This window comes from Daucus carota, chromosome 2 (assembly GCF_001625215.2).
Source record: "Daucus carota subsp. sativus chromosome 2, DH1 v3.0, whole genome shotgun sequence".
In the NCBI taxonomy this organism is placed as follows: domain Eukaryota; kingdom Viridiplantae; phylum Streptophyta; class Magnoliopsida; order Apiales; family Apiaceae; genus Daucus; species Daucus carota.
The window spans coordinates 48,465,292-48,491,920 of NC_030382.2; the positions used below are offsets into that span (position 1 = coordinate 48,465,292).

At 34.5% G+C, this 26,629-nt stretch overlaps 3 protein-coding genes across 3 annotated transcripts; all 3 read left to right on the forward strand.

Moving 5' to 3' along the window:
* The first annotated feature begins 390 nt into the window (after positions 1-390).
* LOC108208100 (transcription factor MYB3) lies at positions 391-2,751 on the forward strand. Its single transcript, XM_017378585.2, has 3 exons — positions 391-696; positions 924-1,056; positions 2,161-2,751. The coding sequence occupies exons 1-3, from the start codon at positions 549-551 to the stop codon at positions 2,537-2,539; spliced, it is 660 nt and encodes a 219-aa protein (XP_017234074.1). The 5' UTR covers positions 391-548; the 3' UTR covers positions 2,540-2,751.
* Positions 2,752-8,677: 5,926 nt separating this feature from the next.
* Positions 8,678-11,697, forward strand: LOC108206313 (U-box domain-containing protein 10). Its single transcript, XM_017376568.2, has 4 exons — positions 8,678-9,200; positions 9,853-9,969; positions 10,041-10,409; positions 10,496-11,697. Exons 1-4 carry the CDS (start codon positions 8,904-8,906, stop codon positions 11,564-11,566), a joined length of 1,854 nt encoding a protein of 617 aa, XP_017232057.1. The 5' UTR covers positions 8,678-8,903; the 3' UTR covers positions 11,567-11,697.
* Positions 11,698-13,847: 2,150 nt separating this feature from the next.
* On the forward strand, positions 13,848-16,498 carry LOC108208058 (uncharacterized protein At1g66480). The gene is made up of 2 exons (XM_017378533.2): positions 13,848-14,557; positions 16,280-16,498. Exons 1-2 carry the CDS (start codon positions 13,958-13,960, stop codon positions 16,328-16,330), a joined length of 651 nt encoding a protein of 216 aa, XP_017234022.1. The 5' UTR covers positions 13,848-13,957; the 3' UTR covers positions 16,331-16,498.
* Positions 16,499-26,629: the final 10,131 nt, after the last annotated feature.

Here is a 26,629-nt window from a genome sequence, read left to right on the forward strand (position 1 = left end):
ACTCGTATACGGTCTATTTTAAATTAGAGTAGTGTCATATTTCAATATTACATATATATATTTACATAAATTATCATAATTATTGAGATAAATTATTAATTAACGATATTGTATATAAATAAAGAAAGCTCGTTTAAATTAAAATTTAATACATGTGAAAATTTCATACTATTGTTATGAAAGGAGCATTTTCCTATAATTTTTAAATTAACGGCGTCCATACACTATGAAGCAGATGAGAAGCCCCTCTCAAATGCTCGTAGGTTTTAATAGATTCTGACAAGTCACACCTTTGTTCTCTTTACTCATACGACACTATACTACTATACTGTATACCTTACTATTCTCATGCTTTCACCAAACGGCGGTTGATACTTACACCAATATAAATATAAATATAGATGTCTATTTAAATATACTTTTCTCTTCCATTTTCTCCATCTCTATCCAAATCAGATAAACTCTATAGCTCTCCACGAACCCTACGCCGCTTCGATACTAAATTTTCATCGTGACAATTATATTACATGGTTGATGAAATATAAAAAATGAGAAAACCATCTCGTGTGAGAAGACTGACAAGTAACAAAGCTGGAGCCTGGTCCGAGGAGAAATTACAGAGTAAGATGGTTGTGGCAGAAGAGGCAGGCCAAAACGGAAAAGGCTGGAGCCACTCATCATCTCATCAGCCCCCTGGTAATTATTTTATGTCTTTATAACGTACGATCAATCACAAAGGTTGCGTACATCCTACCATCTGCTACACGATCGGTAGTAATTATTTTATGATAGAGGCATGTCTTGTTAAATTCAATATATCGATTCATAGCAAGCTAGCTATAAAAAATCATGGTAAATTTTGATATTTCATAATTGAATAAATTTTCCTATATAACTGATGTAAAGTTCATGTCGATGACCAGGCGAACCTGGCAGCAAAAAAAGCTGCAGACTAAGGTCGATGAGAAATGATACAAGGCCAGAGCTGGAGAGGGAAAACTTTGGCGAAGATGAAGAAGACCTCATCATCAAGCTTCACGCGCTCCTGGGAAATAGGTACTTTGGGATTCTTTTCTTTAGGAGTGTCTTATTATTTTACTTTTAATGCAAAAAAATAATATTAATGCTTTATCTGCAAAAGTAGCTAGATTGCCTTCATTCTCAGTGACCGGTCTGTTTGATTTTAATACTCTTTTTGGCAATTTTGATATGTACAAGAATTAAACTCCCGTGTTATTTTCTCCCAAGAGGGCGTTCGTGAGTATTATAAGATTTCTATAATATATTGTTTAATACTCCCTCCGTCTCAATTTATAGGTTCTTTTAAAAAAAAAATTTGTCTCGAAATACTTGTCCCTCTCTTCTTTCAATACAAATTTATTTACATATTAATTGTGATTTTTTTGAAACTCAACATTATTCTCATTTCTCAATGCACTAAATCCCTATATTTATTGTGATTTTTTTGAAACTCAACTATATTCTCACTTATCAATGCATTAATTAATAATACATGTAATAAGATTCTATTTAACCAACTTTTTTCTTAATATGTGTGTTTATTCCAAAATGAACCTATAAATTGAGACGGAGAGAGTAATTTTTATTGAAAATAAAATTTTAATATTGAAACTTTTTATTAAATCATTTTTGAAAATGAATTACGGAACAATAAATTATATGTATATTAAAATACGTGTTAAGAGATACTCCCTCCATCCCAAATTAGATGACCCCGTTGACTTTGGGCACACAATTTAAGGTTCATTGACCGCATGGATACGCGACTTATTTTCAAAATTTTATTTTTTCAAATAAAAATTAAAATATGAAATTTTCATTTATAAAAAAAGATAAAAAAATAAATTTCGGAAGTAGACGGTCAATGCACCTAAAGTTAAGTCAACGGGGATATCCAATTTGGGATGGAGGTAGTAGTTAGGAAGGGATTACAGTTGTTTTTCCATGTAACCAAATCTTGCCGATTGCCATTCACGTTTTTGCATTAGTTTCTGCAAAATGCCGAGAACTCATATTATGATATGCGTTTAGTAAACTAATTCCCGGGATTAGTGATAAGGTAAGCATTTTATATAACTGATTGAATATAGAAACTTCACTAACACTAGCTACTTTTTTAATATCTGGTGAAAAATGTAGGTGGTCGTTGATTGCTGGAAGGTTGCCCGGTCGAACTGATAAGGAAGTGGAAAACTACTGGAATTCGCACCTGAAGGGAGAGCTTGTAAGCTCGGGAATAGATCCAGATAACCATCGTATACATCACACTCTTCCGCGCAGTAAAAATAAAAATCAAATTCCGGTGATTAGTAGTTCTGATGATAGCAGCACCTGTGCAACTTCTGCAGTTTCTAAACCTCTCAAATATCAAGATCAAAGTTATAAGATGCATCATCTCTCAAATGGCACTGATAATTTAGAGTTATCTTTTACTTGTGATACGAAAGCGCCAGATCTATGCGCTGAGCTCCCGATAATCAATCTTAAACCCCATGCAGGTCCCCAGGAAAAGAAATGAATTTGAATTAACTGCATCATCTATATTAATGGATCCAATCTAGTAGTATATAATATGATTATATATATATATAATCCATTAGCTGGTAAATCACTGCACAGGTTCGAACAATTTGTTCGGACTCTGTTAGTATAATTTGCAAAAAACTCTACTTGTATTTGCTTCGGTTTCACAGATTTGATTTTACTAGCTTTTTTCTGACATTATGCTGATGAGCAATTATCTTAAATTTGGTCTGATTTATCACGGAAGATAAATTTTCTTAAGAGAATTCTAATTAAATTTTAATCTTTAGAAGAGGCCACCCCCTACATGTATTCAAGTAATATGCATGAAAATTGTTCATTACTAATATTACTTGTGAAAATTAAATTTTGTTGAGGTGGTCAGAGAGAATCCATCTTATCTTCTCCGGGGTACGTTAGGCATTTGGGTTTATTTGTCACCTGCAAATATACAGGAACAGTCTTTATCCTGAGATGCCGATAAATAAATAATACAATAAGGCATGTGCTCCGGTGCAAAGAGATGAGGTTACAAAGAGCATGTGAATCAATGGCCGCAATCAAAAAGCTATCCTAAACTTCAGCTCCCGTCAATTTTTAGAACGTGATGGGAAAAATAAAACTCAAGTTCAGATTCTTGTGTAATATTTTATAATATTTTGATCGTTTATTAAAGATTTAAACCCATTTCGTAATGCATTTGAATACTGAAATATCATAAACCCAGTTGGGAAAATAAGTTATCTTTCTTAACGACTGTTTAAGCATTTTGAATAGAGTTTGTTGATGTAGTTTTAAATATTGATGTTATACATACGTATACATAGGCAAGGATTCAAGCAAATTTAAGATAAATGTTCATTAGCATAACGTCAGAAAAAAGCTCCATAACACTGCTCCGATGGACGTGTGAAATCTGATTTTATTTTATTTTTTTCAATTATCTCTTGTTATGCCTATCGTTGAAGGTTGAACCACTAGTCAGATATATATTGTATAAGTTGCATGAAATCATGGTTTTAACATTTGAAAGCTTTTTCATGAACCGTTGCGGTAAGAGGAAGGGACGAAGAAGACACGTGTATACGTTATTGTATACTCTCTCCGTCCCCTCAATTGTTTATTAACAAATCTAGGTAAATAATAAAAATAATTATTATTATTAAAATATTTTCCCTCACTCATCAAATAATATTTTTAGAGTTCCACTAGGATGTACATATATGTTGAACAAAATAAACTAATGAAAAAGAGAAAAAAATGGATAAAATGATGATATCAATCAATATTTAATTGATAGATCGGAAGTAAATTAAAATTGTGGGTAAGCTGGATTTTTATATTATAAAAAATTACTGTATTACTTTAGAAAAAATTTCAAACATATAAAATTGACTTGGCAGCCTACAGAAATCAATGAAACAAATACAATACCGGTTGTTGCAGATGCTTTTGTGATTCTCACACACAAAGGTCGTTAACACTACAAGGATAGGTGCTCCAACTTCCAAGGTTCCTCGTCGTACAGGCAAATCAAACATAGTACCATTCAATAATTACTGTAACTGGAACTAGTACTTCCAATAATCCGTTGACAGCTAATTAACGACTTTTAATCTTTTGTTACGGCCCTGTGTTATTCGTCCGTAGTAGTATTACACAGTAAACAGGATCGCGGAACAGTTATCATAGTCCAGCAAGCTACTGTAGTACTTTGGCGTCGTGCTACAATTAATTTTGTTGGGGCAATTCACCAGACGTAGGGTTGCATGATTTAGATCGATATATTAATCTGAACCATCATGTCACAAGTCTACCAGACTACCACACATGCATCATCTCCGTACTCTCGAGTCTCGACCGTTTCTTGTATCCGACAGGATGTCAACCTCAAACTCAAGCTTTACTACTCCAATTATATAGTACCACTTCTGTTTTTAAAAACTTTTCTCCATCTAATATATTTGATAAATTACTGATTTACGTCTAATTTATAAAACTGAATATAATCATTAGTGATCTTATTAGATTCATATTTATGAGTATTTTTTTACGGTGAAACTTTTATATTTAATATTAATATGAAATTAAAAATATTAATAATAAAAAGTGTGTGTTGTCAAGCGTGATAAAGATAAACATGAAAAGTACTGAGAGACGGAGGGAGTATATTGCGTGGAAGAGAATATGTAGCATTCTTTAATATTTTTGTTAAATAAATTTTATAATTTATTTTTAGTTTTTTATGAATAAAGAGTAATATTTAAATATTCAGGAAAACAAAATTTAAAAATTGAGTTATTGAAGCATTAAAATGTGTGTCTAACAGTGATAAAAAACATATTAAAATGATCGGGATGGAGAGATATCATACTCATATTTTAATATTTACATCAATTATATTCTCTCTGTCTCAGCGGGTTAAATATGTTTGGGACGTAGGACTTCGACGTGTATTTTAAGATTCCTGTAAAATATAGTTTCATAAATTAGTTTTAAAATTTCCTTTTATTCTGAATAAAAGATTAAAGAAATGATGATGAGTTGGTTATTATCTATTACAAGTAATAAAAAATGGATCTAAATGTTTAACGAATGAATAGGACTTTATTGAAATTAACTTTTAACATGGTCCTCAAAATTAAAAATAGCTAATGTATTAGATATGTTATGCTTCACGGAGACGAGGGTGCTACCATAAACAGGGGTTCGAGTGCAGCAGAGTAACAAGACTATTATGAATGGATGCAAACATGGTGGGTGTTTGGCGTCCGATCGCTTCCGCTTATTTCCGATTATAAGCACTATTTGGTTTTTGCGGTCTGTTTGGTAAAAATAAGCCCAAGCGCTTATTTGAGAGTTTTTGATACAGAATTTAGAAGCCAGGTAGCCTGGCTTTTTTCTTCCGGCTTTTTTCTTTCGTTGCTTCTTTCTTCTGTCCTTTGTGAAAGCCTTGGTTTTTGCAGTTCCTCGCTACTTTATTGTTGGACACAAAATGAACTTTATCCGAACAAATTTGATATAATATGATCAAAAAGATTATTTACTATATTAAAAATTTTTTAATAACTCATTTTAATAATTTGTTTATAAAATATTTTATGTATATTTAATTGAAGATAATTTAAATTTAATACTCTCTCCGTCTCAAAATTTACGTCCTTTGATTTTTACACGTAATTTAACGCGTATAAAAAAAATACTTTGGTCTAATATTATTTTTTGAATTTTTTTGTAAATAAAAATTTATGACTTATATTTTTATTCAAAAATAAAATAAAAAATATTAATTGAAAAGTATTATATTTTTAACGAATATTTTTTTTTATTCCAGTTAAACTATGAAATCGAAATTATTAATCAGCATATTAAGAGAATAAAAGTATTATATTTTATATTTAAATAAGTTAATATAAAATTATAAAATTATCAACTATACAAGCTTATAAGTTAAGTTATCCAAACACTTAAATAACTTATAAGTCACATTATCCAAACACTTTTATATGTAATCTACTTATCACTTTTAATCTACTTATTTATTTTAAGTCAGAAGTCACTTATTTTAAGCTCAGCCAAACGGCCCCATGGTTGGTCTTGGTCAGTTGGGCCTTAGGTCAGCCAAGTCTTGCTATTCTTAATAAAGCAGAATCTACTTATAAGTTTTCTATATTAAAAATATAAACCATATAAATAAACTAATTTTGATTTATAAATTCACAATATGAGCTTTAAAGCCAGTAAAACACCCCATGTGAAGCTGAAGCATACTATATGTCTTTCAGTAAAGATAAACAAAACAAGTAATTTAGCAATAATACAAAATAACTCGGTCTAAAAGAAGTGACATACTGTAAATTAGCTGTCCACTCGATGGATTATATAACTAACTTGGCGTCGATAAGGCTTAAAAAGACGATAGCTGGCTTCTTGCAGTCGGCAAATCGATCATTCGTTCACTTGGTATACTGGTAGTATTTTTTATTGTTTTAACTAATTCACCGAAAAGATCAATGTAGTTAATAAATTACATTATGTACTCTCATGAAACCTACGGTTGTGAGATTCACATGAGTTCTATGATTCGTATTTTACATGGTATACGTTCTAGTACGTTCTATACTTTGGTTGATTAGTACTTTATATCTGAGAATGTATAACGATATTTTCTTTAGGTAGAGGTGAATAAAACCGAACCGAAACTGTAAAACCGATCCGAACCGTAAAATTTTGATTTGGTTTGGTTTTATTTTTTCAAAAAATTCGATTTTTCGGTTTGAACTAAAAATAATATCGGTTCAGTTCGGAATCTGATATGATATTTCGGTTTAAACCGAAATAATCGAACTTTTTATTATATATAAAATAAATATATTTGATATACACCGGGGATAACTCTAAATACCTAATGTCATAACTTCTAATCATTGAAGTGCCTCTGTGATTTTATAATCTGTATAACACTTACATGAATCACACGATAACACAAACACCGACTCCATGACTCTGTTCAATCAATTCATCAGCAACTTCAGGTTTGTTTACTTCGATTTATTGGGTTGTTTTGCTTATTTTTTTAGAAGATTTGGGGATGTTTTAGTAGCGGGTTGAGATCTATTTTCTTGCCCGTTATTGTCAGTGAATAGAAGGGGTTATCTACAGTTTTTCCAAATCAATGGTGGGTTCTTTTTGGCCAGGTTTGAGTTCGTATTGTGAGTTGGTTAGTGGGGACTTTTCATCTGATACAACTGCTTTACTAGTGTAGCCTTCAAGAGTTCAGTACAAGGTTTCAAAAATTTCGGTTTTTCAAAACCGAAACCGAACCGAAATAATTCGGTTGGTTCGGTTTCGTTTAAAATAACAATTCGGTTAGATTTTAAAAAATGTATAATTCATTTTCGGTTTTCGATTTTTTCGGTTCGATTCGATTTTGAACCGAACCGACCAAATGCTCAAGTACCATTATATTCTTCGTACCGTTACCGGGAAACTAATTTTAGCTCTATTTCGCTAAATTTATATAGTCTGTATATATTTTATGTTTATACATTATGTTCTAGAAATTCATTGTTTAAAGAGTTTTGATTAATTTAAAATTCTCGATTAATTTTTAAAAAATATTTTACAAATTTACCTATTACACTACGATATGACCAAAATTTCTAATTTATCGGAAAATTTCCGATAGATCCTAAATCGGTAGGTTAACCGATTACTTCCGATTCTCAATTTCTGCAATAATGTCCAGAATCAGATATTGTGAGGATATTTAATATTATAAATTTTTAGAAACAAATATTTATATTTTTAAAAAATAATATAAATTCATTTTTTTTATAAATAAATAAACTTATTTTTGAAAATAAAATACACAATTACAAATTTGTGAAAAAAAATGAAACCGGCAGCGTCAGAAGCCCAAAACACAAGTGTCCATTCACCAAGAGCATTAACATAGAAAGCCTACCGCCCCAAAACATTCCTTACCCCGCTTGCTTTCCAACCTGTCCCTCTCTGTCTTCTGGCTCGCATCTTCCTCTAGAATTTTATATTGCCTTTTGCCTACCACCACTACAATTTCATCTATTTAACAATAAAACATAGCTTAGAAAATTAAAGTGTTGGTCAAGCATAGAGCTTGACATGATCGAACTAGTTGAAATGCTGATCAAAGTGATGAATCCAATTTTTTTAAACAAAGCCTACTTCTCATACCTATTTTTTTGCTAAGTAGCCTAATTCTCAAATTGATGTCAACTAGACCACAGGTAACTTGCAAAAAATTCATCAAGACATGAGAGGTGGCGTTGGACTAGAAATTCTCTCACAAATGTTATAAATAATTGACGCACATGCTTTATCTACACGTACCTAATTCTAACAGTATTATTTGAAGGCTCAGATGCTCTGTATATGACACGTAATCACTTTCGATTTTTCCTCTCTTTTGCATATTTTCTTTTATTTAGTTTTAGTCAAATATTTTCTTATTTTATCATATTTATCTATTTAGAAAAGCAAAATACGATTTTTAAATAATTTATCAGTTGTGTGTGTTTGTTGTAAATTTCACCAGTTTCGTAAAGTACTATTGAGCATCATATAAAAGGAAGGAGAGAAGAATGGCAATCTGTTTTCATCGGCAAAGAAAACATTAAGACCAGACCAAATAAGCCAAAATACAAGTAAAGACCCGTGGAAGCTCAAAGTCTTGTACTGTAATTCTCTTGTCAGCACTGGTCTGGACCAGAAAGCTGTCCACTTGATCTTCCCAAATTTATGGTCTTTATCTCACACAAAACCAATCCTATATATTATCTACTTGTAGCTTATCCTTCCTTGAAACACAATCTACTGTCATGGCCAACACAAATGCTGAATCACTCCTCTGTCTTGTTAAGGATGTCACAAGAATCTCTGCCGCAGGCTATGATGGTCCTTTCAAGAAAGATTGCGTCGACCTCTCCCGTAGGATTGTTTTGCTGTCTCATTTGTTCGAGGAACTCAGACATTTCAGCGGAGAATCCAGGCCGTCAGATAATCTGGCTTCTTCTTCAACTTCTTCTTGTTGTTGTTTGTCTGAATTTACTGTAGTTCTTGAGGCTGCAAAGACATTGCTTTCTTCTGCCGCTAGTTTTGATATCAATATCTCCCCAGTAAGTTTTCTTTGATATGTAAGGGCTGTATATTATTATATTGTGTATAAGTGTAAATGGATCACTGCATTTTTCTGGTAATGGATAATGACCGATGCCAGAGATGTTTGAATTTTCGCCTTCGGTGTTGAGACTCGAAAGCAACATCTTGCTTACTCTGTAATTTACAGCTAGCAGTACTTTAGAGTATGATCAATTCTTTAGTATTACTCTAGCTGTATTATCATATTAGGAGCATTTTGCGTGTCTGGAGTTAGTATGTCTAATACATGTTACAGTTTAATCTAATATTGTTAAAGTTGCCAGTCATGAAGTGTATCCAGAGGTGAGTTGAATTATTGGTGTTGCTAGTGAAAAATCATGTTTTGTTAGCTGATAATTGTCGACAATAGCTAAAGAATTGTTGAAGGATATGTTAAGTTCGGAAGGATCTATCAATCACATAAGCAATGTGTACACAGTGTCAATATATTTGTGCTATGAATATGTTAGGAAAAATCACTATGCATGGTTATCAGTCAGTATAAGTAGTTTTTTTTTCATAGCAGAGTTCAAATCTACGGAACATGTTACTTGTTCTGGTCTGAACTACAATAGATAACCTCAATAACATGAAATTCCTCTGAAGTATCACTTCTGTTACTGATTGAAGGAAGGAGTTGCAAAGAAGATCTCCTTTCAGTTTCAGTGCTTGACATGGCAATTGCAGACAGCATTGAGAAACTTGTCATTTGATCAATTTGACATCTCAGAAGAATTACAAGAACAGGTAAACTTGAGCCTTGTCTTACTTTTCTTTTCTTTTAATAGGCATATCTTCATAAATGCCTCATAACTCAGGTTGATTTGGTAAGAGAACAACTGAGAAGAGCCACAGAAAGATATGGCGGTCCCGTAACTTCATATGTATTATCTCGCTCCTTCTCCCTGCCAGTGGATCACAAAGTTACTAAAAAGTTGGAAAGGGCTGTAACTGGTAATTCTTTGAAAGGCCATGACCAAGGCCAGATGATTCATAGCTTAGAAAGCAGGACACATACTTCTGTAGTTTCAGGTCTCTCTGCACTTGATAATCCTGATGATGACAATATAGATAGCTTAGCTACAAAGGGCTCGGTGGAAAACAAGAAGCTCATTCCTCCAGATGATTTTCTTTGCCCGATATCTCTTGAATTGATGAGAGATCCTGTTATTGTTTCCACAGGACAGGTACAGCTGCATTATAATCATGTATTTTGATTATTCAGAAAAGAAAGTATCTTCTGTCTAACTCTGTGTTCCTTTTGATCTGCCAGACATACGAGAGATATTGCATACAGAGATGGATAGATTGTGGCAACAAGACATGTCCAAAAACCCAACAGAAACTTCACCATTTGACCCTTACCCCAAATTTTGCGCTAAGAAGTCTTATTTCTCTGTGGTGTATAAAGCACAATGTTGATCAACCAACAGCCCTAGCAACTGGAAGGATGAAAAGAAGTGATGGAACATTTTGTGATGTTAGTGGAAAAGTTGCAGACATTTTGGCTTTAGTTCGCAAGCTCTCAAGCCATTTAACTGACGAATGCAGGGCAGCTGTGACTGAAATTCGAACACTATCCAAACGAAGCAGTGGCAATAGGATTTTAATAGGAGAGGCAGGAGCTATACCGATTCTTGTCAAATTATTGGTTTCTGAAGACAACATAACACAAAAAAATGCAGTCACGTCGATACTAAACCTCTCACTCTATCAGAGTAACAAGGGGCGCATAATGCTGGCAGGCGCTGTTCCTTATATTATTCAAGTCCTCAGAGCTGGAAGCATGGAATCCAAAGAAAACGCAGCAGCAACTCTTTTTAGCTTGTCACTTGGTGATGAAAATAAAATAATTATCGGTGCATCTGATGCAATACCAGCTTTGGTGGAATTGCTAGAGAGTGGAAGCACGAGAGGAAAGAAAGATGCTGCAACAGCCTTGTTTAACTTGTGTATATATCACGGAAACAAAGGCCGGGCAGTCAGAGCTGGGATCATTGCAGTATTGTCTAATATGCTCAAGGATACAAGCAGCTGTATGGTAGATGAAGCACTGACTATACTTTCTGTTCTTGCTAGCCACCAAGAGGGCAAAGTTTCTATTATAAAAACAATCACCATTTCTGTGCTGATAGATCATTTAAGAACAGGTGTGCCACGGAACAAAGAGAATGTAGCTTCTATTTTACTTGCATTGTGCAAGAGAGATCCTGAAAACTTGTCTTGCATAAGTAGGCTGGGTGCAGTCATACCCCTGTCGGAGCTTGTAAGAAGTGGCACAGACAGGGCCAAGCGGAAGGCTACCACATTATTAGATCATCTTCAGAAGTTGAAACAACTCTGACGTTCTTAGTCCAGTAGTATCTCTCTTGCTCTCTTTACGTGATGTCTAAGAGTTCGAATCTTGTCTCTGGTCGGAGAAAGCATAATGTTTTTTATTCTTTTATTTACAGATAAATTTTGTGATTTTACCAACTAATGTGTAAATTATCTATAGAAGAGCATACTGAGGGTCAATGTTCCAGAAATCGCTAGGCGTACCAGGGCGGTCGGGGTACCTTCTAGCGATTAATCGGGAAATCGGGAATTAATCGGAAAGATCAATCGGAGCATTAATCGGACATATATTATTTTTAAATTATTATAATTAAATATAATTTTATAATTTTTTCTACTTTTCACTACTAGTAGAGTCAAATTGGTAAACAATATAATATCATATATTAAAAATAAATACTTGATACATGTAATACAAAATCATTGAATAAATAAATATATACCAATCAGTATCTTATAAATAATGTAAGAAATACAAAATAAAATAAATATTGTTTTAGAATACAAGAAAATGATGTTTTTAAAAACAAAAACTCAGAAGAATGCAAACATGTATTATATCTCATCCATGATGAATACTGTCCGTAACGCGCATGATGTATATTCTTTATTTTAATACATCTAACGTAAGAAAGGCATCGTTAGTTATTTATCATATGATTCTGTTATATTATTTTATTTTCTAATATTATTTGCGTTGATTTGCGTTGATGTTCTAGTATTATCGTTTATTTTAATATATCTTCCATAAGAAAGGCATCTTTAATTGTTTATCAATTGACTCTGTTATTTTATTTTATTTTCTAGTACTATCTGCGTTGATCTTTTCATCAAAGATTGGACTGATGAGTTGAATTGCATCTTTTAGTATAAACACATCGTATATCTAAACATACAAAGATGATAATTGTAATTGTTATAAATAAATTTTATAATTACATACATTCATCTAATTGTCTCGTTTTTAATAAATTGAAAACACCAAATTTTGAATGACCAAGAAGGTGATGTTACTGATCATGACCATGACCAATAGATGATTGGTTAAATATGATGTTTAGTTAGTTATACATTACTCTACAGAGATAAACTTGGTCAGCTAATAGACCTAACCAACCTAACAACTTCATCTTAATTGTTCGTTGTTAAAAAACAATTTTCTCTAATTCAGTATCTAATTCTAGATCAGTCAACATCATCAAAATGTATGTTAAATGGCCTTTGCACAATATATTGAATTGATCACAAGTATCAATATTATAAAGGGCGATCTCTCCTATCCTCAACAAAAATTTAATTTTTGTTTTTCACCTGATCTACTAAATCGAATTCAAGCTTGCTGCTCGTATTTGTGGCATCCCTAGATTTTAGTATCTCATTCACTCTGCACTTTTATATCATATTAAATTATTTATCATCATAGATTTTTAGAATATTAGGAAAGAAATTTTTTTTTTTTTTGAGAATTATAACTTAAATATAAGGCTCATGAGTCATGACTTTTAATTAGAATATGTTACATGTTGCCCAACTATATGTCGTCATTCATCTATTTCCACGTTGAATGTAGAAAAATCTTAGTCGGCGATATTCATGCTTGTATATGACAATGGCTCGGTAAATAAAATTAAGACGATAATGTTAAAAGTTGGGGTAAGGGAAAATAAGGATTGTCGGATCGGACTTGAGGTTAACACGGTTCTGCGAATTATATTACAGTATTTATCAAGTATGTTCTCCTCCCAAATAATAACAGCTTATAACCTTGACTGAATTTTCAATCATTAACACTTTTAATCAATAATAATAATACACAGATCAGATAAATACAAGTCGTAGTGTTTGAGACAACGACGTATACCGACCAATTTTCATTTCACATACAAGTCGGCGTCATCAAATTAATTACTGAAGTCGTGAGAAATTTAGATTAGAGAAGGATTTTTTTTTTTCAACTTTAGTGTGAAGTGTGAACCCATCACATGAAAGTTACACTTAAATCATTGTAATGACAATGTATACGTAAATTCAACCATATTCACTGCTTATTTGACCTATTCTCTGTATAAAATCTCTATTCCAATTTATTTAATTTTTTTACGATTCACGTATGCATGCTTCATTATGTCCGAATAATATATATACATATCTCTTTTAATTTATACAAAAAATTAGAAGTTAAATTTTCATATTAACTAAAGATGCAAACCATGTTTAAATATTAGTGAAAAAGTATATATTACTTAAGTGACTACCAACCATCAAGAGGGACCATACCTTGCTATGACTTAAATGCTTTCCGACAAAAATCCTTGCAATATATATTCGACATTTCTCGCTCACAAAGAAACTAAATAGACATAAAGAAAAAGGCAACTACAGTCCCAGCGAAGTTACAATGGGTAACACCTTAGGAGGGAAGAAAACAACAAAGATAATGAAGATCAACGGCGAAACATTCAAGTTAAAAACTCCGGTTGAGGCCGGTGAAGTGACCAAAGATTACCCAGGTTTCGTCTTGTTAGAATCGGAATCAGTTAAGCATTTCGGAATCCGCGCTAAACCCCTAGGAGACCACCAACAACTTAAAGCTAAAAGGCTTTATTTTCTAGTAGAGCTTCCAAAGTTTCCTCACGAAGAACAAGCACCTATTATAAGAAAGGTGAGGTCCGGGATTGTGATGAGTGCTAAAGACCGGCTCGATAGCTTGGTGCTAGCTAGGCGCTCGGTGTCGGACCTTTCCTTGTTGCGACCCAAGAGCAATTTTAGTGTGGAGGATGGTCAGGGAAGCTCCGGAATAAATGGTTCGAGAACGAAGATTAAAATGAAATTACCCAAGGCAGATGTGGAGAAGTTGATGAGGGAAAGTAAAAATGAGACTGAGGCTGCTGAGAAGATCATGCAACTTTATTTGAGTACTCGTTCGGATGATAACAAAGTTTGTGATCACGGGCGAGTGCATAGGATGGACGGTGCTCAAGGGAGGATCAGCCGTGAGGTATACAACTTGCTTCTCGTATATTTATTTTTTTTATTTTTTTTTGCATTTGTACTCATTTTTCTGCAATGTTCATAAGCTTTAAGTTTACATGACTATTTTTTATCAAAAAAGAAGAAGTTTACATGACTATTTAAAACAAGGTACCATTGGTCCATTACTTTTTGTTATTTGATTCTGCTTATATAAAAATTAAAGTCATAACCATCACATTTGACTCTTTTGTAATGCTTTTGGTATTGACCTTTTTCATTTTGAGTTTGACGTCCTGTATGGCTGTATATATTATATAAAATATATGGATTTTTATTAAAAAATTTCTTCATAGAGTAATCAGTAAAGTATATCATATGTTCCACTCATTGCTGATTCACATAATTTGAATAAATCCTCTTTATTAAATTTACTGCTAGTAATCAGTGGCGGAACCAGGACTAAAAGTTAGGGGGCTGAAATATTTTTCATCTATACTTGCATAAATAACTTTCTCAATATATATCATTATACTATCATTCAGTCATGCATCTCCCATCCTATCACGCTGATAAGTCTTGATTGTTTTTATAGCAGAAAAAACTCTCTCAACAATAGCAATGACAACGGGTAAAACTAGAGCTAACTCAACCAGAAGATAAACTAAGGGATAAGCAGTGTGTCTGTGTGTTTTAACCATCATGACAGAAAGATTTCCTATACTTTGAAGTCCAGATTAATCTTTATCCGCTCTCACATCATAGATAAACTTGTCTAACTCATTTGATAACAATTCTAGGTCTAGTAAAGAGATATCATTTGGATAAAATTGTGCAAGGCAGAAAATTAATTCCTAAGATCCGAGCAAAAAGTAGTTGCTCTATGTTTCCTTCTGTAAAATGGTTATCCATCTCTTGGGATATAAGATCAATAAACTGTTAAAAGGTTAGTAAACAAGTTTTATAACACTAAACATCTTCTAAAAATGTCTCCCATTCTTTCTCTCTTAATGGCTGCAATTTAATTTTCATACTTCGAACCATTGTCATAGTATTTATAATATTTCGAGTTCTTTGTTGTAAAGCTTATGACAAATCATTAGTAATTGCGAAGAAAACTTTCATTAAAAGAACATTTATGACTAAGTGCCTTTTCTTTTCCTTTTTTTCCAATAAGTCCCTCTCTATGACATTTATAATTCAGCGGGGGCTAAAAAAAATTATACTGACATCACACTAATTCAGTGGGGGCTGAAAAAAACATACTCCCTCTGTTTTTTTTTATGTGACGCTTTGACTTTTGGCACACACTTTTAAGTGTTTTGACCGGGTAGTTAAAAATATTATTTTTTAAATTTTTTTTTCTGAATAATAATATATAATCAATATTTTTATTCAGAAAAAGAAAATTCAAAAAATAATATTTTTAACTACCCGGTCAAACCACTTAAAAGTGTGTGCCAAAAGTCAAAGCGTCATATAAAAAAATAGAGGGAGTATACATTATTTTTCCGAGGTTAGGGGGGGCTCTAGTATCCCCTAGCCCCCCTCTGGTTCCGCCACTGCTAGTAATACGTTTACTGCTGTCATAATCGGATTGTCCATGTCAATACTTGATCAATGATCTTTGTTCAAACAAAAAAGATAGGGAAGAAGAAACATGTTAATAAAATAATATTTAAATTTAATAGTATTCTGTTTTATAACTTTGGCATGACTAATGCAAGGTTAGTTTGCGTACAATCTGCAGAGACGAGTGGGTTTCATGCCTATCAACGAGGGCGAGATTCAAGTGGCATGAAATTTAGCTGATGCTGCAGGATGCAACGTATATATATAATTTATTGGATACTCATGTTCTTTCTGGCTATATCTCTCTCCAACTTTGTGCAGAGGTCTCCAATAACGAAGAACATGTGCTTATTAATTGGTTACATAATCTAGCAAGTTATATAACTTGATTTACTGATATTGTATTGTGGTTGTTGGGCCTCAGCCCAAGAAGACAAAAGCCCACGAGGAATAAGAATCTAGAACTAGTAAAGGATTATATATAGAAGTCTTATATCTCATAATAAGGGGTTGGAAATGAAGAGAAAAGAGCCTCCATTATAATATCTCAACATTTGGCGCTAGAAGGAGGGGCTCTTTTCATCCAACCACACACATAAACAATACACACAAGAAATATAGATACGAGTCAACCAAAGATGGCTAGGATGGAAGCTCCGATTGAAAAGGTGAACAAAAGCCATTTTCAGAAACAAAAATGAAGATCTCTCAAGGCAAATCACACACATGAATTATAATATACGGAGCTTTTTGAAGATGAGCCGCAAGCGAGTTCGGACAACGAGCATGCATATTCAGATTAAGTTGGAAGATATAGCTATATGTATGCATACAAAATATTTATAAAGAGCAAGGTAGACAAATCAAGTGGATCTATTACAACCGGAAAAGAAGGAGTAAAGGCAAGTTAGACTCGATTTTGAGAATGATATTAGTAGTAGCAATGAAATCTCCGGTACGAATTAAAGCATAAGCAATTTTTTATGAGGATCTACAACCGAGTTTAAGCAGAGAATTGATCTCTTTAGATCTGATCGAAAAAGGAGGCTTGGAGCCATTGAACCGAGATAGTATTGAAATTTTCAGAAAAGTATCTAGCACAGCCCTCAGGTGGTTCAACGATTTGCCTCCATGCTCTATCGTCTCTCGTAGTTCTTCATCTCATCGGCTCACCAGCTCTTTAGCTCTTCGCTCAAACAGCTCTTGGAGCGTCCAAATTTTGAAGCGCCCCTCTGTGAGGCGCCCCGCCTGTGAGGCGCCCCGCTTGTGAGGCATTTCGCTTATGAGGCGTCTCGCCTCTTCGCTCCAACAGCTCTTGGAGCATACAAAAATTTGAATCCCAACGGGATCCAAAGGAAACAAACATACATCCATATGGGAGTCTAAAAGACAAGAATCTAGAATTCGCCTCTTTGCTCCATCAGCTCTCGGAGCATCCTTGAAAGTAAAAAGGCATTGCCTCAAAATGACTTCATATTTCGCCTTTTCGCTCCATCAGCTCTTGGAGCATACAAAAATTTGAATCCCAACAGGATCCAAAGGAAACAACATACATCCCTATGGGAATCAAAAAAAATATGAATCTAGAATTCGCCTCTTTGCTCCATCAGCTCTCGGAGCATCCTTAAAGATAAAAGGCATAGCCTCAAAATGACTCCATATTTCACCTCTTCGCTCCATCAGCTCTTGGAGCATACAAAAATTTGAATCCCAACGGGATCCAAAGCAAACAAACATACATCCTTATGGGAATCCAAAAAAAACGTGAATCTAGAATTCGCCTCTTTGTTCCATCAACTCTCGGAGCATCGTTTAAAGTAAAAGGCATAGCCTCAAAATGACTCCATATTTCGCCTCTTCGCTCCATCAGCTCTTGGAGCATCCTTAAAAGTAAAAGGCATAGCCTCAATGACTCCACAAATCGCCTCTTCCCTCCATCAGCTCTCGGAGCACCCTTGAAAATAAAAGGCATACCCTCAAAATGGCTTCATAATTTGGTTCTTTGCCCCATCAGCTCTTGGAGCATCCTTGAAAGTAAAAGGCACAGTCCTAAAATGGCTCTATAATTCGGTTCTTTGCTCCATCAGCTCTTGGAGCGTCCAGTTTTTGAAGCGCCCCTCTGTGAGGCACCCCGCTTGTGAGGCGTCTCGCTTTTGAAGCGTCTCGCTGGTGAGGCATCCCGCCAGTGAGGCACCCTGCTTGTGAGGCGTCTCGCTGGTGAAGCGCCCTTAAATACAGCTCATGGAGCGTCCTTAATTGCTCTTTGAGCGTCCAATTCATGAAGCATTCTCAATTGCTCATATAGCGTCCGAGCATTCTTAATTGCTCTTTGAGCTACCAGTTTTTGAAGTGTCCCACTATGAAGTGCCCCGATTGTGAGGCGCTTTTAAATCTCTCTTAGATGATGATATTACAGTGGATAAACACCCCACCAAGTCACACTTTGGAGGCCTCAAGGTCCCCACCGATATTCCTCTATGAGAACATGTTGGAAGCCCAAAACATAACTGAAACTTGAAGATTTTTATACATTTGTCTCGAGAAGAGGACGTTAAAGTGCTTCAACGACATGCATCTTCACTTCAGCGGCTCTGCTTCATTATTTCTCCGGCCTCTAAAGTATTTTAAGCTCTAGTTCTCCTTGACCTTCAAGGTCAAATCGCCTCTTCGCTTCAGCGGCTCAGCCTCCTCACTTCATCGGCTCCTCCGACATTCGAAGCTCTAGTCATCCATGACTTCTAAAGCTAGCAGCAAGCTCCTTGCCTCATAGGAGGATGCCTATTAGTTGCTTTTTGAAGAGTTCGAGTAGAGAGATGATATTTTCAAATCTGATCAGAAAGGGAGGCACTGAAATATTGAACCGATGAACCAAGTGGTTCTTTTGCCTGCCTCCTCACTACACCGCTTCACTAGCTCCGCGAGCGTCCTTTAAATGGCAAGCAAAACCCTACAACGGATCCCAAGTATCACGCCGCCTCACTACATCGCTCCACTAGCTCGGTGAGCATTCCTTAAATGGCAAGCAAAGCCCTACAACGGGTCTCAGGTATCACGCCTCTTCACTACATCGCATCACTAGCTCGGCGAGTGTCCTTTAAATGGAAGGCAAAGTCCTGCAACGGGTCTCAAGTATGAGGCCTCCTCAGTACATTGCTTCACTAGCTCGACGAGCGTCCTTTAAATGGCAGGCAAAGCCTTACAACGGGTCTCAGGTATCACGCCTCTTCATTACATCGCTTCACTAGCTCGACGAGCGTCCTTTAAATGGCAGGCAAAACCCTACTACGGTCTCAGGTATCAAGCCCCAAGGCTTCATCTGCCCAAACACATTACCTCCAAGATAAGCTCGCTTTGCGGGCAAGCTAGTATGTGAATCAAGGCATCTACATTAACTTCCTTATCTGTATGAAATGATCCACCAACACTCTTCACTTGAAAAAGGTCAAGTGACTGCCCCAACGAGGGCAAAATAAGGAGTGCATGATAGCGTACTCTCATATCCAGTGTTTTCATACCCATTAGATGAATATATAGGTAATCCCCACAAGATGTCATGCTGAAATCGATTATCAAACCTGAAAGCTAGAAGTGACAACATTGATATCACCACCGAAGACGGTTCTCCAAGCTCACAGCCCACAGCCCTTCTACTTCACTGCAAAGACGGTTCCCCAAGTTCACAGCCCACAGCCCCTCTACTTCACTGCAAAGACGGTTCTCCGAGCTAAGCTCACAGCCCCATCTACTTCACTCGACAGTTTATTCTTTTAGCCATCATGCTCTTTCAGCAATTATCATGATCAGATTGGCTTCGATTATTTGGTAGAAAGTAACTAGAGAGGAAAGAGACTCTTTGTCCGCAAAAATCTCATCAGCCTTCACAGCAGCTTCCAGCTCCTCAACTTCACTGCTCTTATCGCCTCCCAAGTTCAGTACAAGTTTTTCTGCAAGTCAACCGTCCTCACCACAATGGTCACCATCAACCTCACCACCTCATGTACCTCCACACAGAAATGGCTCACCGCCTCCATGCCACACTAAACTTGTCAAGCAACAAAAATTACATGCGGCAAAAACGCTTTCCAAGATAATCTAATCCACATCTAAAGATCTGGAACTACTTTGGAGGGGGACTAATGTTGGGCCTCAGCCCAAGAAGACAAAAGCCCACGAGGAAGAAGAATCTAGAACTAGTAAAGAATTATATATAGAAGTCTTAGGTCTCATTTGTTAACACCTGAACGGAACCTGAAGGACTGGACGAGGCATCTTTCTGTTATTGAGATTGTTTGTTAACTGTTTTGTTTTATCTGGATGGCTGCCAATCCTCTGAACGACGCACCTTTAAAAACAGAGCCTCCGTCGTCCAGACGGCCTCAGCATGTTTTCATGTATGTTTTTCAGAAGCCAATAGTAATATTATGCATAATTTCAAATACTTTTTTTTTGTCGGGAATAATTTCAAATACTTGAAATTGTAATATTCTCAAGAATTTTAATCTGTTAACTGTTAAGTTTCTTATTTTATCATTTTAGTTATTTTTGACATGGTTTTATTTGAACTATAAATTATACATATAATTTTATAAATTCTATTCAATTATAAAATATATTTTCATCTTAATAAAATACATAAATAAATCGAATTTATGTGTATAAATTAGAGAATAAAAAAATCATCAAAAAATTACATTAATCTATTTTGTGAAATGAAAATGAACATTTAAGAAATTCTAAAATTTTACAATGTATTTTATTATTAAAAAAACTAAATTTTTTATCAAACGTCACCACTCGTTCGAGTATTCATATTTAACCAACATGTTAACCAACATGTTAACCAACATGTTTCAGAATACGGTTAACCAACATGTTAACTAATCGATTACGATAAATTGGATCGGATTTTGCAGTTTTTTCTTCTGCAGTACCTCGACGTGACATGAGCGTGAAGGGGGTTCAAGAATCCGTTTTATTTTTTTATAAGGGCTAAAATCACTTATTTTGGCTTTTTTATAATTTATCCGGAATTTTTGATCATTCAGAAACTATTGTTCAGATGTAACAAACAACGTCATCTCTTCATCATTCAGATTTATCAATGGTCCAGAATTCCACTCATCCAGCAAATACCGTTAAGATTTAACAAATGACCCCTTGTATCTCATAATAAGGAGTTGGAAATGAAGAGAAAAGAGCCTCCATTATAATATCTCAACAGTGGTATATATGTATTAGTTTCTGCAAGCTCTATTGGAATAAGTGATACAAATAACATATATATATATATAGGTACTGGTTAAATAAAAATAAAAATCACATATAAAATGCCGGTTCTGGGCTTCTTGCTTTTGCAGGGGATTTGTGTGCCGGTTACTTTATGTCCAACATACTACAAATTGGTGGCCCAGAAACTATGTATTGCCTGGCCCATTAGTGCTGGACTGATAAACCCAGCCTGACTTTATTTTATGGATATGATAGGCAATACATGCGTCTATGCAAGTCCATGACCATGAATCAAAATTAGTGATACTGATATCACGTATTTTTGAATTGCTGATATGCATTTGAAATGATTTAATTATATAATTAAAACATTAATTAATTTTAATTTTGCATAAAATAAAAATAATTTGAAACTAATATATCTATTCATAATTTTGTATATAAATCAAAATATCTTGAAATACACATCAAAATATTAGAAGAATTAGACATATAATCATGGAGGGAATACTCTCATTATGTGTATAAATATTTGTGCCCAAAGTTATCCACCTATTTGAAATTTTATGATAATAATTTATTGTGTTTGAAAATTAACTTTACAATTGTTAATTGATTTTCTATAATTTAAAACTAAAAATTATGATGAATATTATTTAGTTAGAAAAATATCAAAGCGAACCATTGCTTTGAACGGGATGGAGTAAATTATACTATATTTCAAGATATATATCACAGACTTGCATGTGAGAGAGATGATTCACGCTGCAGTTGGTTTCTTGTATGTGATAGATTTGTCGTGCCAACTTAATATTGGGGAAAGATTAAAAATATATATCACTTCATATATTATAGTACCACGCATAACACATTCAATAGAAAGAAAAGATTTGGTACATCCTGATCTCATCCCCTCTATTATTTGTTTATAGTTATTTTGTTACAAGTAAGTATAATTTTGAATTATCATATTTATACTTATCAAGTTATAATATTTATATAACAGGTTTGAATCTCTTATGGAAATTGTTGTGTTTTATACCGGGTCGAATCTGATCCCAAGCCACGTATGTTAACTAATGATGTATCACACATTTTATCTATATAATGAAAGAGTAAATAAAAAATTTAAAAAATATATTAACACGCAAACTTTCGTAATACACCTATCTTTAATTATTATTTCTATGTTGTCAAATACTATGATAAAGTTAGAATATCCTCTCTATTTGGTTCTCTTATATATTGTTTATTATCGTTTTCTTGATATCATTATTAGGCACATTGTTTTTATTATTTGAGATTTTAGGTATTTGAGGTAGACCTCATGATTTTAGGTTCTAGATGTATACTTGAAATTGACAAGAACTCGTGAGCCGTGATAATAGATCTCAAAATCAAATCTTTGATCGTGTAATATTCAACTTATAAGCAGCTGTATGCACCCAAACATATCAAGATGACACCCTTCTTTTGGGTAAAAATCATAAGTCCAATTTGATCTCAAGAACCAATTTCGCATTAGAAACAGACAAGAATGAAATTTAAACAGTTTAGATATAAACCAGAGTTGACAAGCTTTTTTAATATAGTAGTAATTTAAGTTGGTTTTATCTTTCGTTGAGGGGAACACACGATGCATATGTGGGCACTAAATAATGCAGTAAAAATAAAGTTGGGCAATTATTAGCCATGCAAATTGTGCAAAAGAGTTGCAGAAACTGGAGTGTGGCATAAAAAAGGTGGAATAAAGGTGAGAAAACAGTAGAGAGTAAACAATAATGAGATGAGAAAAAGATGATGGCTGAGATGCAGGCAGCTAACATGATTTAATCGTCGCCAATATGCACAACATGATACTCCCTACAACTGCAGCTACATATATGAGTACTACACATTTGAGAAGCACTAGCTGGTGTGAGTTTTACATATCAATCTTCTAGTAGCAGGCAGAATGAAATTCACAGAAACCTTGCAAACCACGTTTGACTTTATCAGCTTCAGTGCCGTATTGGCAGTAGCGCCTGTGACTCTGTTTGGAAAGGCATATCTTTTTTATTACAAGACAACAGCAAAAGTATCACACCCCTGATTTGGATCCGTGGGAAGTTCAGCTCCGAAAATTTAAACCTAATTGTGTCAGCTATACAGATTAATCTTCTTGTAAAAACTGTAAAGTGTAAATATTTCAATTCGAATTCAGTTTTGTGTATCCATCAATTTATTTTGGTTAAAAGCTTACCAGTATTTAAAGGTTTGGTCTGGATCCAAGTTACTTTTTGAGTGTGTAAAGCTGGAAATGTGGTGCAAGTTTTCCAATCAAATGGATTAAGAATTGATATACCAGCAACTCGTACCTGAGTAGTTTAGTACGTTTATAACTGCCAAGATCCCCTGGAGCTGAAAAGCACAAAAATTCTCCATCCATCATCAGTAATTTGGTATAAGTCTCGGTCTACCAATATTAGCAGCCGTCACTTGGGTCAATCAGGACACACATGTCATAATTTATAATTAGTTAGTGGAAATAAATACCTAATTACAGAATCATTTCCTCTGGGAAACAAGATTTTAGTTTGAAAAGATTTGTTTAGCGCACATATGATATGCATTGGGACAGGAATGACTTCTATAACAGAGTTTCTCTTGTTCGTATTAACAGCTAATATGCTTCCGATTTGTTCTTCATAAAATACGAACCTATAAATTGACAATAGTTATCTATATTATCCGCAAGCTAGCCAAGACGAAGTACTTGCAAAGCAAGAGTTGATTGTGTGATATTTTAATAACCCACAACTTCCACTCACACTATTTCTAAATTGGCTGCTCTGGCGTGCTCAGCCAGTAATGACTTATTATTAAGTTTAAGCTTGTTTTTCAAAGTCTTATAAAGAGGCAAAACGCACAAACTCTCCCTCTTCAAACCTGAAATCCATCACATTCAAACAACTCCTCTAGTGCGCCTACAAACGCCAGTCATACTCAGCTACCTTCTACCCTTATAAATATACAAGCTCCCGTGTCGTTTCATTTCTGTGGATCAACCCTAAATATAAGTACAATTGTGTTTGTACCTCTACAAGGTGGATCATCATGATTCTTCAGAGTGCATTTGTGCTGAGGAGTATAAGGGCTGTGCTAATTATAGGTATGATATTACTAGGAGGCATGGCTACGAAGGGAGATTCGATGAAAGTGAAAAGTATGGAATTCTTTAGCTCAATTCAGAGCGAGCTTCCCAGAGGTCCGGTGCCTCCTTCGGATCCTTCTCCATGCCATAACAGGGTGAAGCTCACGCATGAAGGATCGCAGTACTCTTATGGTCATGCTCATTTCATCATGTGCCCGTGATTAACTTCTATCCCATACTCCGACAACTTATTATTTCAATCATTTACGTTGTTGTAACAGCTCAAACCTTCAAAGTTCCAGTTCATAGTCTTTAAACAGAGTTCATGACCGGGTTCGAGTATCAGGAGAGACACGTCCGAGTACAAGTTATACTTGTTTGGTTTCAAATCTCATCAAATGTGTCGTTAATCTTACAGCAACGTCTTGTTCTGTATCAGTGAAATGTGTGCAAGTAGTCCTATATTTGAAGAACAAAACCTTTTGTTCTTTTTCTTGTTGATATCATAGTAGAGTTTTCATTTTTTTGTAATCGTATCTTATCTGCCAAAACAATAACTTTTCCGTTTTGCTATGGGATCTATTAATTTTTCTACTCATGTAACCATGAATTTTTGTAATTGTAACTAGTAGTTCTCGCATTCAAAGTAGATTCCTGTTTCTCAAATATGCTTATGGTGTTAAGGACTGACAAATAAACCAATAGACGTTGTGGTTCGAATCATGTTCTGTATCGATACATCTGATTAACACCTGGATTCCACTTTTGAATAAGATTTGAGAGCAATCATATCTCTGATATTTTTTTCATTTGTTTCCTACTCAATCAGCTCTTAGATGTAGGAACAGAGCATAAGGAATCTATGTTAGTAGTATTTGTTTTCCAGTTCTGTGCCGATCAACGAGCTGATAAGTATGATCAGTACTGTGTTATTTTCTTGAATTGTGTATCAATCAAATGCGAGTTGATGCAATATATCATGTTCAATATTTGCTATCGAAATGGGCAATTGTCAGTTCATCCCGTCATATATTGGCATTTGACCAAAGTTTGAGGAAGATATCTTGATAAACACATCTGGGATTTCTGGAAATCCACGACGAGATTCTGATTTTGGCTTATTATTATGTGTGTAATTTCGATAGAAATCTACTTTGACAATATTAAAACTTCATTTGCACATCAAGAAATTCTCACTTACAATAAAAGTTACTTGTAAAAATACCGACTATATAAATATAACGAATGTGTCAAAAATCAATTTATTTTTATGTAAAATACTGATAAGTGCATTAAATATAATATAGGCTAGCATTTTCGGTCAATTTTCTTACATAACATGTCTCTCGTAATATTGTCTTCTATAATATAAAATTTGTTAGTATTGAATCAATTGATTAATTGACGGATTCGTATACTAATCCAAACAATCTAATCCACGTGACTTTTCTCTAGAATATAAAATGTCATTATCATAACCAATCGATTAGTTGCTGGCTAAGTATATAAATCCGAACAATCTAATCTTTAAGTAATACGATCTGTGGAGGATCATAGCAGGTGAATTGTTATGTGATATGTCAATGTTTATGATCACATTATTGTGGGGTTATTCGGCCAGAGATGTGGGTCATTTACCTAGACATTCATTCTCTGATTGACCGGTTAGTTCTTATTACACAGATGAATAATACAAACTTCTCACCCCACAATGCGAATCTTTTCTTCTGCAAGTGTTTACACTTTCACAAGTCGAATCAAGCACAAAACATATACTCTCTGGGTGAACAATATGAGATAGAAGCTACGACATAAATTCTTTCGAGTAGTGCACATAAGGGTTAAATCACAAATCGGAATCAAGAGTAAAGAAAGCGCGCATCTGCACTCTCCGGTCCTCACCCGTGAGTCAAACACGTGACACCCACGTGCAGAGCTTGAAGCTATCAACCCTTGGGCCTTGACGAAAGAATGGTAGCCTGTTTTTGGGAAATCTGCATGAATCTGGATCGTAACCAAAAGAGGTAGGTGGGATCGTTTTCATATTAAAAACAAGTAGCTACTGCCTACCTACCCACTTATGGATCCTTTCGCTTGCATTGCATATATATACTAGTATTTAAGCCCGCCCTGCTGGGCCTCTGCATGTCATATTTTATTTACTGA